Genomic DNA, 14,179 nt, shown 5'->3' with positions numbered 1-14,179 from the left:
GAGCCGCCCGCCCAGGGGACCCCGAGCAGGAACGGGCCCTCCCGGCCTTGAGCACCTGTGTCCTGCTTGGCCCGGGACCCGGGACAGCGCGCCCGAGAGCCCTGCCTCCCAGGACACCCCAGCAGAGGCCCTGGGCCCGGGGGCAGCGCTGAGCCGAGGGCGCCTCCCCTCCTCCCGCAGGGCAGGCCTGCGAGGTCGACGTCAACGAGTGTGTGAAGAGCCCGTGCCGCAGCGGCGCCTCCTGCCAGAACACGCACGGCGGCTACCGCTGCCACTGCCCGGCGGGCTACACGGGGCGCAACTGCGAGACGGACATCGATGACTGTCGGCCCAGTGAGTGGCCCGGCCGGTCTGCCCTCTGGGGCCCCCGCACTGTGTCCCCGGGCGGCACGGGGCAGGGCCTGGTCAGGGTTGGGTGGACAGTGGACAGGCAGCGCCTGGGTGCAGGGTTGGTTTGGCACAGGCGGCGTTGGCCTGGGCCTGCGCGTTCAGGGGCCAGAGGAAGCGCTGGGCAGGTGGCTGCTATTGGTGCCGTGTCATCGAGGGCCTGTGGGGGCCATTCGAGGCGGTTCCAGGCGACCCAGAGGCTCTGGGGCCAGCCTGCGGGGCTCCAGGCCCCTCCCAGCCAGATTCCCCGCCCCGCTCCCGGTTCACAGAGCCCTGGGGTCCAGGGCTCACGGGGAAGGTGGTGACCACGGCCTTGCTCGCTCTCCTCCGCCCTCGTGGCCTCGGGCCCTAAGCGTGAGAGATGGGGCGGGGGCTCCGGCAGACCCCTCGCTTGCCGTGGGGGCGGGGCCCGGGGCCCTCCCTGCCTTAGTTGCCCTGGCGGCAGGGGTGGCGCCCGCCCCTCAGGCCCGGCCTCCTGTCGCCTCCCAGACCCGTGCCACAACGGGGGCTCCTGCACAGACGGCGTCAACACGGCCTTCTGCGACTGCCTGCCCGGCTTCCAGGGTGCCTTCTGCGAGGAGGACATCAACGAGTGTGCCAGCAACCCCTGCCACAATGGTGCCAACTGCACCGACTGCGTGGACAGCTACACCTGCACCTGCCCCACGGGCTTCAGCGGGATCCACTGTGAGAACAACACGCCCGACTGCACGGAGAGGTGTGTGGCAGCCGAGCGGGGTGGTCCCGGGCCTCGGGCCCGCATGGGGAGGGGGCCTTGCCCACAGCGTCTTTGCAGCTGCGCACAGTGTGTGCCCGGCTGGCACTTGGGACCAGTCAGGCGCAGTCGGGTGTTGCTTGTTGCATGGCAGCGGCTCATCGTGTGGCAGTGGCAGTGTCACACATGTCGTGTGACTTGGGAGCAGGACCCCTGGCTGCGTGTGCTGAAGAACTGGGGCGCCACCTCCTCTCAGACCTGCAACCACCTTTCCTTATTCGCCTGGGCTGCCAGGGAGCTCAGCCTTAAATGCCCCCTCCCCCCACCCCCGGGTTTCTGCCCTAGTTCTCGCCCATGTGGTGTCTGCAGTTCCAGTTCTTGCCTTGCTCTGTCTCAACACCTCCACCCTGCGTGTGTCACAAAGCTTCTCTCGGCATGAGCTATAAAACGTGGTCTGACGCCGTGTGGGGCCTGAGCTCCCTGGACCTGCGTTGGGGGCCTCCTGGGACCCAGCACTCACACTGGTCCCAGGGGAGGTGCTGGCATGGAGGCAGCTGCTGGGGCGGGTCCCTACCCCGCTCACCACCCGCGCTGCCCACCCCTCCAGCTCCTGCTTCAACGGCGGCACCTGCGTGGATGGCATCAATTCCTTTACCTGCCTGTGCCCACCTGGCTTCACGGGCAGCTACTGCCAGCACGACGTCAACGAGTGTGACTCGCGGCCCTGCCTGCACGGTGGCACCTGCCATGACAGCTATGGCGCCTACAAGTGCACCTGCCCTCAGGGCTACACTGGCCTCAACTGCCAGGTGAGTGAGGGGCGGGGGAGGGGCCGCGCAATGCAAGGTGCACCTGCTCCAGCCGGGTTCGCCTCCCGGGTTCCGCCGGGAGGGCAGACGGCGCGGTCTCGCGGCTCTGGGGGCCTGGGTTGCCAGCCTGGTGCCTGGGCCTGGGCTGTACTGAGGAATGGGAGCCGGAGGTGGTGACTGGGGGCTCGTGGAGCAAGAACGTGGGTGGGCTGATGTGGGGGAGACAGCCAAAAGCCAGTGTCTTCATGGAAGAGCATGAGGGAGACTCGCGTAAAGCAGCCACTGTAGGCGAGCGGTTTACTTGCGAGGAGACGCGGCCTCAGGAAAGGCAGCAGGTGTCCCGCCTCACCGAGGGCCCGGAGCCTGAGACCCCCCCGGCCCCGCCGGGCTGCTCCTGAGCGGGGACCTTGGGCCTCAGCTTCCCTTTCTGTAGGGTGGGGTCCCAAGCCCCTCGGGCCGAGGGTCTCTTGTGGGGGTGTGGCGCCAGGGGGGCTGGACCCCCGGGAGCTGGCCGGGTGAGGCAGCCTGAGCGAGGCTGCCCCTGCGCCCCCAGAACCTCGTGCGCTGGTGCGACTCGTCGCCCTGCAAGAACGGCGGCGAGTGCTGGCAGGCCCAGACCCTGTACCGCTGCGAGTGCCACAGCGGCTGGACCGGCGTCTACTGCGACGTGCCCAGCGTCTCCTGTGAGGTGGCCGCCTGGCAGCAAGGTGAGCCACCGCGTTGCGCCCAGCGGGCGTCTGTCTCCCGAGGTCGGGAGGGGTGCTGTCCGGAGCCGGACGTGGCCCCGGGAGGAAGCCCGGGCCTCACGCTGTCCCCGCGCATCCCCGCAGGCATCAACGTCACCCACCTGTGCCGAAACGGGGGGCTCTGTGTGAACGCGGGCAACACGCACCATTGCCACTGCCAGGCGGGCTACACGGGCAGCTACTGCGAGGACCAGGTAGACGAGTGCTCACCCAGCCCGTGCCAGAACGGCGCCACCTGCACCGACTACCCCGGCGGCTACTCCTGCGAGGTGGGGGCCCGTCCCGGGTCAGGGCGGGGGTGCCGGGCATGGGTGTCTGCAAGGGCCGGGCCCCGGGCTGGGAACACTAAACCCAGGGGACGTGTGCCCCTCTCAGACCCATTTTCCCGTGGGGGCTGGGGCGTCCGGCGTGCCTGACAGGAGGAGTCCTTTCCAGGGGCCCCTGGAAGGGGAAAATTCACCGACAAGTGGGCAGGGTTTGCCCTCCCCCGGATTTGCCCCGAGGTGCCCACCTCCATCCCAGGGAACACATCTAACCCTGACCTTGGCCGAGGCCCCCAGTGGACCGGCGCCCTTCCCGGGGTCTGGGTCTGCAGCTGGGAGGAGCCCACGGCCTCGCTCTCAAGAAGGCACCCCTGCCTAGGGGCTGGGGCCGCGTCCGGGCCGCCCACTGAGCCGCGGGCCTGGCCCCTCTGTCCCCCTGCAGTGCGTGGCTGGCTACCACGGGGTGAACTGCTCCGAGGAGGTCAACGAGTGCCTGTCCCAGCCCTGCCGGAACGGAGGCACCTGCATCGACCTCACCAACACCTACAAGTGCTCCTGCCCCCGGGGCACGCAGGGTAGGCGGGCAGTGCCCGGGCAGACGCAGCGCCGACCAGGAAGGGGCCGGGGCAGGGAGGCCGTGGGCGGTCGCTGGCGTCCGTCTCCCGGGCGCCTGCAGTCCCATCCTGACCGCCGGCCGAGGGGAGCACGTTTGGGAGGAGCAGGGCCGGGGAGCGGGGGTCTGAGCCCACCTGGGCCCTGCAGGTGTGCACTGTGAGACCAACGTGGACGACTGCGACCCCCCCGTCGACCCCGTCTCCCGGGGCCCCAAGTGCTTTAACAACGGCACCTGCGTGGACCAGGTGGGCGGCTACAGCTGCACCTGCCCACCCGGCTTCGTGGGCGAGCGCTGTGAGGGCGACGTCAACGAGTGCCTGTCCAACCCCTGCGACCCCCGCGGCGCCCAGAACTGTGTGCAGCGCGTCAACGACTTCCACTGCGAGTGCCGCGCTGGCCACACCGGTGGGTGCCGCCGGCCGGCCGGGGGAGGGGGGGGAGGGGTGCCAGGTGGGGATCCGCCCTCACACCTGCTCTCGTCCCCAGGGCGCCGCTGCGAGTCCATCATCAACGGCTGCAAAGACAGGCCCTGCAAGAATGGGGGCACCTGCGCCGTGGCCGCCAACACCGCCCGCGGGTTCATCTGCAAATGCCCGGCAGTAAGCGGAGGGCCCCGTGCAGCCGGGAGGGCTCCCTGGTCTGAAGGCGGCGAGTCCGCACCCTCGCTCGGGGCACCCGGCCCGCTGAGGTGGCCAGAGCCCCTGGGCCTGCGCACACCGGAGGGCAGAGGCCGGCCGGAGCATCTGGGCTCCGTCCTCCGCCTTGTCCTTGAGGTTGTCTTTGTGACGTTCGTAAACCGCGTTTAGAGCAAGCGCTTCGTAGAGAAAAGGTGCCGGGGAGCCCCCCCCCACCCCCTCCCCCATCAGCGTCTTGCCCTCCTCTGGCGCGCGGCTCCGGCTGATGACCAGCACTGAGACGTCGCGAAGGCCACTCCAGTGTCGTGCGTTGTGTGGGCTTGACACGCGTGCCGTGTCCCGTGTGCACCACTGCGCGTTGCGTGGAATTTCTCGGTGCCCTGAGAGGACCCGTGCTCTGCCTGTGCCCCCTCCCTCTCAGCCCCTGGGAACCCCTGACCGTCTCACGTTGAAAGACTTGATGTACAGGGCCACGCTGCCCGGGAAAAGGCTGCAGGCCCTTCTGGGGGGGGCGTGCGGTGCGCTGGCCGGGCCTGGGCGGGTCCCGTGCTGTCGGGGAAGCCGGCCCACCCTGACACCCGCTGTGCCCCTGTCCGCCAGGGCTTCGAGGGCGCCACGTGTGAGAATGACGCGCGCAGCTGCGGCAGCCTGCGATGCCTGAACGGCGGCACCTGCATCTCGGGCCCCCGCAGCCCCACCTGCCTGTGCCTGGGCCCCTTCACCGGCCCCGAGTGCCAGTTCCCGGCCAGCAGCCCCTGTGTGGGCGGCAACCCCTGCTACAACCAGGGCAGCTGCGAGCCCACGCCTGAGAGCCCCTTCTACCGCTGCCTGTGCCCCGCCAAGTTCAACGGGCTGCTGTGCCACATCCTGGACTACAGCTTCGAGGGCGGCGTGGGCCTCGACATCCCGCCACCACAGATCGAGGAGGCCTGTGAGCTCCCCGGGTGCCGCGAGGAGGCCGGCAACAAGGTCTGCAGCCTGCAGTGCAACAACCACGCCTGCGGCTGGGACGGCGGCGACTGCTCGCTCAACTTCAACGACCCCTGGCAGAACTGCACGCAGTCCCTGCAGTGCTGGAAGTACTTCAGCAACGGCCACTGCGACAGCCAGTGCAACTCGGCCGGCTGCCTCTTTGACGGCTTCGACTGCCAGCGCGCGGAAGGCCAGTGCAAGTGAGGAGGCCGCTCCTCCCCGCGGGGCCGGGCTCACGGAGCGGCCGTCCGCTCCCAGGTGGGGGCCGGGCGGGGTGGCAGGCGGCGGCCGGACCGGCCCCGGGGTCTCCCAGGGCCACGGGGCAGGGCGGGGCTGGGGGCCGGCACGGAGGGAGGCCTGACCCTCGCCCCGTGCCCGCAGCCCCCTGTACGACCAGTACTGCAAGGACCACTTCAGCGACGGGCACTGCGATCAGGGCTGCAACAGCGCCGAGTGCGAGTGGGACGGGCTGGACTGCGCGGAGCACGTGCCCGAGCGGCTGGCGGCGGGCACGCTGGTGCTGGTGGTGCTGATGCCCCCCGAGCAGCTGCGCAACCACTCCCTGCACTTCCTGCGCGAGCTCAGCCGCCTGCTGCACACCAACGTGGTCTTCAAGCGCGACGCCAGCGGGCAGCAGATGATCTTTCCCTACTACGGCCGCGAGGAGGAGCTGCACAAGCACCCCATCCGGCGCTCCGTGGCCGGCGGGGCCTCGCTGCTCCCGGGCGGTGGCGGCGGCGGCGGCGGCGGCGGCACAGGGGGCGGGCGGCGGCGCAGGGAGCTGGACCCCATGGATGTCCGCGGGTGCGAGCCCGGGCCTGCTGCCCTCGGGGCTGGCGCTGGGGGAGGCGGTGGGGAGGCCCGGGTCCGGGGACGGGCGGGGGCAGCAACAGCACTCCCCGCCACCAGCCCCCGCCCCGGGCTCTTGACGCCACGGCCACACCCGACTGAGGTCAGCTCTGGGGGGCCTCGGGCTCTAGAGGACTCTGTCCTGAGCCGAGGGCAGGGATGCTCGTGGGGCTCAGGGGAGCACGGGGCCGGGGGCCGGCATGGGTACCGGCGCTGCCTGGCTGGGGCTGGTGCTGGACGTGGGGACGGGCCGGGCCCTGCCCACCTCCGGGGCTTTTCCCGTCCAGACCCGGGTTCCGGAAGCCTCCCCTGCCCATCGGAAAGATGCCGCGGGGCCAGGGCTGTCCCTGGAGACGGCTCTCTGGGCGGACGCGGACTGGGCTGGGTTCTCATCCTCTGACCGGGTGCCCCCCCAGGTCCATCGTCTACCTGGAGATTGACAACCGGCAGTGCGTCCAGTCGTCCTCGCAGTGCTTCCAGAGCGCCACCGACGTGGCCGCCTTCCTGGGCGCGCTCGCCTCGCTGGGCAGCCTCAACATCCCCTACAAGATCGAGGCCGTGCAGAGTGAGTGGCCCGCCTGCTGTCCCAGCCACAGCCCCTCGGGACGAGTGGCCTGGGTTGGGAGGGGAGCCCTGCGAGGGGCTGCGTCCCAGCTCCCCCCCCATTCTTGTTCTGGGGCCTCTTGCCACCCACAGGGGCGTGTCACGCCATCCAGGGTTTGGGAAGTGCTTTTCTGGCGTTTCCTGCCTGGCACGCTCCCCCACCCATAGTGCCAGCTGTCAGCGAGGCTGGCCCAGGGGAGCAGGCGCACCCACCAGAAAGTGGGAGCCCGTGTCTCTCCCCACCTCTTCCTCCTGATTTTTCTTTGTTGGGTATTATTTCAAAATCATTACAGCGTTTTTTTAAAGAGAGAGAGAGAGCAGAGAATTGATCGGTGTCATGTGAAGTGTTGAAGTTTGTATCCGGAAAATCCCCCTAAATCCTCTGTCTTAACAGCTCGATGCGAGTGCGGTGATTTGAAGTTGGTTAATCCTTTTCCCTTAAAGGAGAAAAAAGTAAACGCCGTCTCCAGATAGCCGGCTGGTGCAGGAGAGAATTTAGCGATCGTTTGCAATTCTGATTAATCGCGTAGAAAATGACCTTATTTTGGGGGGCGGGATGGAGGCTGGTGGGCGAGGAGGCGCCTGGCCGCCGAGCCAGTGCGCTGCCCCCGGCCGCCGGCCTGCCGTAGCGCTGCCTGATGTCCGGGCGCCCGCCCGCGGCCCCTGCGCCCGCAGGTGAGACAGTGGAGCCGCCCCCGCCTCCGCCGCTGCACTTCATGTACGTGGCCGTGGTCGCCTTCGTGCTGCTCTTCTTCGTGGGCTGCGGCGTGCTGCTGTCCCGGAAGCGCCGACGGCAGCATGGCCAGCTCTGGTTCCCCGAGGGCTTCAAGGTGTCGGAGGCCAGCAAGAAGAAGCGGCGGGAGCCCCTCGGCGAGGACTCGGTGGGCCTCAAGTGAGTGGCACAGCCGCTGGCGGCCTTGGCTTTCGGGAGGCGGGGCTGGACCCACGCCGAGCGCCCGCTGAGCGGTGGCCTCCGGGGCTTCCTGGCTCAGTCCCGCTTCCCTGACCCTCGCCCCCAGGCCCCTGAAGAACGCCTCGGATGGCGCCCTCATGGACGACAACCAGAACGAGTGGGGCGACGAGGACCTGGAGGCCAAAAAGTTCCGGGTGAGTCCGGGCCCCAGGGCCCCCCCCCCCCGCCCCCCGCCCCACCCCGCCCGGGCCCCGTGGCACGTGGCTCTCGGCTTGACCCCCTCCGTAGTTCGAGGAGCCCGTGGTCCTCCCCGACCTGGACGACCAGACGGACCACCGGCAGTGGACCCAGCAGCACCTGGATGCCGCCGACCTGCGTGTGTCTGCCATGGCCCCCACGCCACCCCAGGGTGAGGCCGACGCCGACTGCATGGACGTCAACGTCCGAGGGCCTGGTAGGTGCAGCCCGTGCCCCACACCGCCCCAGGGGCTCCTGGCCAGGGTCACCTGGATGGGCTCCTTCTTGTTGGGCAGCCGGCCCTTCCCTGACCGCGTGAGCCACTGGCCTCGCTCCCCCGAGCTCGACTCCCAGGAGTCAGTCCCTGGAGGTTTAGGGGAGGCTCAGCTCGGCGGGCCGGGCGCAGCGGGGCCTGGCAGGGGGGCGGGGAGTGGAGGAGTCGCCCTGCCTTCCACGGGCGCCCTCCTCGGGCTGCGGGTCAGAGCCCACGCGAAGCTTCTAGCCGCCTCCTCCCCAGACAGTTCTTCCAAGACATCCGAAGTCTTCCTTTACCCGCTCGTTACCTTGGCTTCCTCCAGCTGGGCTGTTGGTGATCTCGGGCAGGGGTCTTCGTTGCCCACCTGCCAGTTGGCAGCTGGACGTGGCTCTGTCGTGCAGAAAGCCCGGATTGAGTGGGTTGGTCGCAGGCAGGCCGGCCTCGTGTGCGCGGGCCGCGCAGGGCGGCCGCGAGGGCCCGCCCCCCTGACCGAGCCCCGCCTGTGCCGCTTCCGCAGACGGCTTCACGCCCCTCATGATCGCCTCCTGCAGCGGAGGGGGCCTGGAGACCGGCAACAGCGAGGAGGAGGAGGACGCGCCGGCGGTCATCTCAGACTTCATCTACCAGGGCGCCAGCCTGCACAACCAGACGGACCGCACCGGCGAGACGGCCCTGCACCTGGCCGCCCGCTACTCGCGCTCCGATGCGGCCAAGCGCCTGCTGGAGGCCAGCGCCGACGCCAACATCCAGGACAACATGGGACGCACCCCGCTGCACGCGGCCGTGTCCGCCGACGCACAGGGTGTCTTTCAGGTGGGCGGCCCTTCTGCCAGCCTGTGCCCTCCATGCTCCTGCTCAGGGCCCCGGAGCCCTGATTCTGAGCGGGGCGGAGCCGGGCCAGCGGGTGGCCTCCTCCCGAGCCTTTGCACCCGGGGCGGGGGCGGGGAGGGCGTCAGACCCGAGTGTCCCCCTCCCTGGGAGGCCGCAGGGACCTGCGGGGCAGGGCCTCCTCATCTGCACCCAAGACAGGCGTGCGGTGCGTCTCGCCGCACCTGCCTCTCCTCCCTGCTGTGGCTGGAGGCATGGCCTCGGGCGGTCGGGAGAAAGCCGCCTGCACACCCGGGGCTCTGGCCTCGCTGGGGCTCCCAGGATCAGGGCGGATTAGAGGCTCCGATGCCGGGGGCCCTGGGGGAGGTCGCTGGCAGAGGCTCCTCTGCCGCAAACCCCCAGCCTCTGGGCCGTGCTGCTCTGTACAGACGGGCTGGTTCTCGGGCACCAGGGCAGAGGGATCACAGAGTTTTCCTTGAATGATCTCCGACGTGTCGTCTTTCTTTGGAAATAAGAAATTGAGGCCATTCTCAATGAGCCGGCGGGGTCTGCCCTGGCGCCTCTGGCACTTAGCGATTCCCTCGGGTGCTTTGCCGGAGTGAGGCTGTCCTGCTCTCTGCTTGGCCGCGGCTTCTTCCGCCCTCCAGGTCCTCACATGTGCGGGGCCGGTGGGGCTCTGCCCCCAACCCCCCCACCCCCCCAGCCGTCGGGTCTCCAGGAGGGGCTTCTTCCACCTCAGGGATGGATCGGACACCGGGCTTCTGTTCCGGGCGGGGTCTGCCTCCCCTGAGGTCTTCCTTGTCTCAGATCCTGATCCGGAACCGAGCCACCGACCTGGACGCCCGCATGCACGATGGCACGACGCCGCTGATCCTGGCCGCCCGCCTGGCCGTCGAGGGCATGCTGGAGGACCTCATTAACTCTCACGCCGACGTCAACGCCGTGGACGACCTGGGTAAGCCGGGCCCCCAGCCCTCGGGCGGGGGGCGGGGGGCGGCGCCCGGCCGCCTGCTCCTCCCCAGCCGCGCTCTGCTTCCCCACGCAGGCAAGTCCGCCCTGCACTGGGCCGCCGCGGTCAACAACGTGGAGGCCGCCGTCGTGCTGCTGAAGAACGGGGCCAACAAGGACATGCAGAACAACAAGGTGGGCGGCCAGCGTGTGCCCCGGGCGCGCCTTCCCACCCGGGGACCTTAACGCCTGGGCCTCGGCGCCCTAATCGGTCAGGTCCCAGCCGAAGCCCTGGGCCCCAGACGTGACCCTCAGCAGGTGCCCGTGTGTTCTGCCACCGCCTCCCCTCCTGCCCCCTTCTAAGCCCGAGGCTTGTGTCCCAGTGCTGTGAGCAGCAGCTCCAGCCGCCCGATCTGTCCCAGAGACCTGGCCCTCACCTGCCTTTGGCCATCACGGGGCTGGCGGGGTGACCCATGTGGTGCCAATGGATCCAAGAGGTGGGGGGGGGGCGCAGCTCTGCATCGAGAGGCCCCCAGATATAAATAAATGCCAGCAGCCACCTTCCTGCACAAGGACTGCCCCCTCGTCCCCCCCGCACTGCCAGGCTCTGTCCCTGAGGTTCAGGAGACTGTCCTTCCTTCCTAACCCCGGCCTGACCCCACGTCGCCTGCATCTGTCGTCAGTTTGCTCTGTGCGCCAAGCCTGTCCCTGTCCTTCACTGACCCCTGGTTTAAACTGGGATCTCCTCGCCTGGGTGAGGGGCAGCAGGCGGCGCTCCTGAGTGCGCGGCGGGGCTGAGGCACAGTCCCGCCTCCTGGTGGGGAGACAGGGGCTGGCCCCGGGGACCGCCTGGCATGGCCACAGCCACGGCCGAGGCCTCCCGTGTACCAGGCAGGCACCACTCCCACGCGATGGTCTCAAGGGCACGTGTGGCCCGTCCGCAGGACGGATGAGAAACCCAAGACCCAGGGACGGGGCTAAGATGTCGGGGCCCCTCAGGGACTGTTGGGTGACCAGAGATGCACTCTAGGGACGTCCACGCCCCTGAAATTGCAGCAGTGTCTGCGTCTGTACGGTTTTGGAGGAGGGGGCTCCGTTTGTTAGGTCCCCTCAAGGGACAAACCCCACTGGTTTGGAACGCAGAGTCCCACAGACCAGCCCTGGTGCATCTTAGAAGAGGCACTGAAGGTTTATTTTAAGACCTACCAGGCCAGGTACCAGAAGGCTGGGGTGCGATGGGGAGGGGCGGGTGCGAGGTCAGCGTCCTCCCCGTGGGGGTCCTTCTGGTACGAGCATCGACGAGGCTGACCCCGCCCCCCCAGGAAGAGACGCCCCTGTTCCTGGCCGCCCGGGAGGGCAGCTACGAGACGGCCAAGGTGCTGCTGGACCACTTCGCCAACCGGGACATCACGGACCACATGGACCGCCTGCCTCGCGACGTGGCTCAGGAGCGCATGCACCACGACATCGTGCGGCTGCTGGACGAGTGCAGCCTGGTGCGCAGCCCCCCGCTGCACGGCGCCGCCCTGGCCGGCGCGCCCACCCTGTCCCCCCCGCTCTGCTCGCCCAACGGCTACCTGGGCAACCTCAAGCCGGCCGGGCAGGGCAAGAAGGCCCGCAAGCCCAGCACCAAGGGCCTGGCCTGCAGCGGCAAGGAGGCCAAGGAGCTCAGGGCGCGGAGGCGGAAGCCCCAGGACGGCAAGGGCTGCCTGCTGGACAGCTCGAGCGCGCTGTCGCCCGTGGACTCCCTGGAGTCCCCCCACGGCTACCTGTCGGACGTGGCCTCCCCGCCCCTGCTGCCCTCCCCTTTCCAGCAGTCTCCGTCTCTGCCTCTCAACCACCTGCCCGGCATGCCTGATGCCCACCTGGGCGTCAGCCACCTGAGTGTGGCGGCCAAGCCCGAGATGGCGGCGCTGGGCGGGGGTGGCCGGCTGGCCTTCGAGGCTGGGCCCCCACGCCTCTCCCACCTGCCCGTGGCTTCCAGCACTGGCACAGTCCTGGGCGCCGGTGGAGGCAGCGGGGCTGTGAATTTCACCGTGGGTGGGGCTTCAGGCTTGAACGGCCAGTGCGAGTGGCTGTCCCGGCTGCAGAACGGCCTGATGCCGAGCCAGTACAACCCGCTGCGAGGGAGCGTGGCACCCAGCACCCTGAGCACGCAGGCCCCCGCGCTCCAGCACGGTGCCATGGGCCCGCTGCACGGTGGCCTGTCCGCCACCGCCCTGTCCCAGATGATGGGCTACCAGGCCCTGCCCGGCGCGCGGCTGGCCGCCCAGCCTCACCTGGTGCAGACGCAGCAGCAGCTGCAGCAGGTGCAGCAGCAGAACTTACAGATGCAGCCCCCAAGCATGCAGCCGCCGCAGAACCTGCAGCCGCCCAGCATGCCGCCACCGCCGCCGCAGCCAAACCTGCCGCCGCAGCCGCCGCAGCCACACCTGGGCGTGAGCTCGGCCACCGCCAGCCATGTGGGCCGGAGCTTCCTGGGGGGGGAGCTGAGCCAGGCCGACGTGCAGCCGCTGGGCCCCAGCAGCCTGGCGGTGCACACCGTCCTGCCGCAGGACAGCCAGGTCCTGCCCACGGCGCTGCCGCCCGCGCTGGCCCCGCCCATGACCACCACGCAGTTCCTGACGCCCCCCTCCCAGCACAGCTACTCCTCCTCGCCGGTGGACAACACCCCCAGCCACCAGCTGCAGGTGCCCGAGCACCCCTTCCTCACCCCGTCCCCCGAGTCCCCCGACCAGTGGTCCAGCTCGTCGCCGCATTCCAACATCTCCGACTGGTCCGAGGGCGTCTCCAGCCCGCCCACCGGGGTGCCCCCGGCGCAGGCCGCCGCCCACATCCCGGAGGCCTTCAAGTAAACAGCCCGAGCCCGGAGGTGGGGGACCCCGCGCTTCCTGGCCCAAGCCCTGCAGGGCCGACCAAAGGAGGGTTTTTTCAAGAAACGCTTTGATACAGAAGACGACGACAGAGACTTTTCTTTTGTTTTAGTATTTATTTATGTACTTTTATTTTACACAGAAACACTGCCTTTTTATTTATATGTACTGTTTTGTATGGCACCAGGTAAAAACTTTTATCTACTCGGAAAAACAAACAAACAAAAAGCTACTGCTCGATCAGGACTTTCCTACTTCGGATAAAGGCTCCTGGGTGTGTGTACAATATAAACAAAGATTCAGGGTTTTAAAATGCCATTTATTTATTGATTTCCTTTCACTGTACTCAAGAGAAAGGATGTCTGAGGAGGGAGCAATGTAGCTCCAAAAGCTCCCGGCGCGTCCGGGCCCGGCGGCGAGGTCCCCAGAGGCGCCCCCTCCCCCAAACCCGGACCCCCGCTCCCAGCACCGCCCGCACGTTGGAAGATGCCTCTAGAGCCAGGGAAGCCAGCCCTTTACTCCTCCGGCGCGTGGGTGCATCTGCATCCGAGGCAGGAACGTAAAATACAAGACCATGTGGCTCATGTGCTTTGGTGTGCTCGTCAGTGACTTTTCTCAAGCACGGGCCGAGGGTACGTGTCATGGTACCGAGTCATGAATCTTTGTTTGGGGTTCAGTGTCACGTCGCTGTTCGGGGGTCTGGGGAGTTCTCGTTCTTTCTGGAGGCTCCTCTGCACCGCTGACGCGTACGCATCGTGCAGAGGGAGAAGTCGGAGGTGTGGTGCCCACCCTGGACCCCCCGTGGGGAGGCCTCCCCCTTGCTGGGGAAGGACACTGCCTGGGCCGCCTCGTTGGAGCATCTCAGCTCGAACTGCACCTTCCAGACGCAGGAAGGTGGACCGCAGCTGCTGGTTTTCCAAGGAAAAAGCCAGCCGTGCCCAGCCAGCCTCAGTGCGCAGAGACCCTGGTCCCAGGGCGCGGCCAGGCTCAGTGGGGCGCTCGGGGCGCCTGGAGCTTGCTCGCCGGCCACCCCTCCTGGGTTGGGGGCGGCGTGCCCGGGAGGAGCAGATTCTTAGAAGACCCAGCACACGCCTGTGGCGGAGGAAATGTCTGTACACACATCTTCAAGGGGATTTTGTTTAAGAAACCTGATTGGACCAACCTGTCAGGGTTCCTGCTGTTAAAGGGACGTTAGAAGCCAGGCCTCGCGTCCTGCAGCCGCCAGAAGCGGAACAGTAGCTCCTCAGAGCAAACCCAGGAAAGGCCTTGCCCCTCGCAGGGCAGCCCTGCCGCCTGGGGGGGAGGGGAGGGGGCGATGCGGGACCCCCTGTTGGGCATTGACAGACACGTCTTAAGATCGTGCTTCTTCTTGTGTTTTATAAAATATAGTGTAGTTTACATAAAAAGGAAACTTTTCAAAAAAGTTATCTACGTGCAAAACTAGAGGATGAAAATGATGTATTTTTCCCATCTTTTTGTTAAGTGATTTGCAATAAAAATGATTCGGAAAGTCATCCAGCTTTCGCTAAA

General features: G+C 67.9%; 1 protein-coding gene across 1 annotated transcript in view; it reads left to right on the top strand.

Moving 5' to 3' along the window:
* NOTCH1 (notch receptor 1) overlaps nt 1-14,179 on the top strand; it is a 43,526-nt gene extending 29,347 nt beyond the window's left edge. The window contains exons 17-34 of the mRNA XM_047768960.1: nt 181-333; nt 877-1,105; nt 1,710-1,911; nt 2,465-2,618; nt 2,742-2,926; nt 3,363-3,495; nt 3,683-3,940; nt 4,022-4,134; nt 4,771-5,342; nt 5,524-5,946; nt 6,408-6,556; nt 7,270-7,486; nt 7,614-7,701; nt 7,796-7,961; nt 8,518-8,813; nt 9,636-9,783; nt 9,874-9,971; nt 11,099-14,179. Of these exons, the coding sequence (XP_047624916.1) occupies nt 181-333; nt 877-1,105; nt 1,710-1,911; nt 2,465-2,618; nt 2,742-2,926; nt 3,363-3,495; nt 3,683-3,940; nt 4,022-4,134; nt 4,771-5,342; nt 5,524-5,946; nt 6,408-6,556; nt 7,270-7,486; nt 7,614-7,701; nt 7,796-7,961; nt 8,518-8,813; nt 9,636-9,783; nt 9,874-9,971; nt 11,099-12,631 (5,117 nt within the window). The 3' untranslated portion in view covers nt 12,632-14,179. The remainder of the gene's footprint in view (nt 1-180; nt 334-876; nt 1,106-1,709; nt 1,912-2,464; nt 2,619-2,741; nt 2,927-3,362; nt 3,496-3,682; nt 3,941-4,021; nt 4,135-4,770; nt 5,343-5,523; nt 5,947-6,407; nt 6,557-7,269; nt 7,487-7,613; nt 7,702-7,795; nt 7,962-8,517; nt 8,814-9,635; nt 9,784-9,873; nt 9,972-11,098) is intronic.

The sequence above is a fragment of the Phacochoerus africanus genome, chromosome 2 (genome assembly GCF_016906955.1).
Source record: "Phacochoerus africanus isolate WHEZ1 chromosome 2, ROS_Pafr_v1, whole genome shotgun sequence".
Lineage (NCBI taxonomy): Eukaryota > Metazoa > Chordata > Mammalia > Artiodactyla > Suidae > Phacochoerus > Phacochoerus africanus.
Note: the sequence above shows the minus strand (reverse complement) of the source record. Positions and strands in the feature narration are given on the sequence as shown.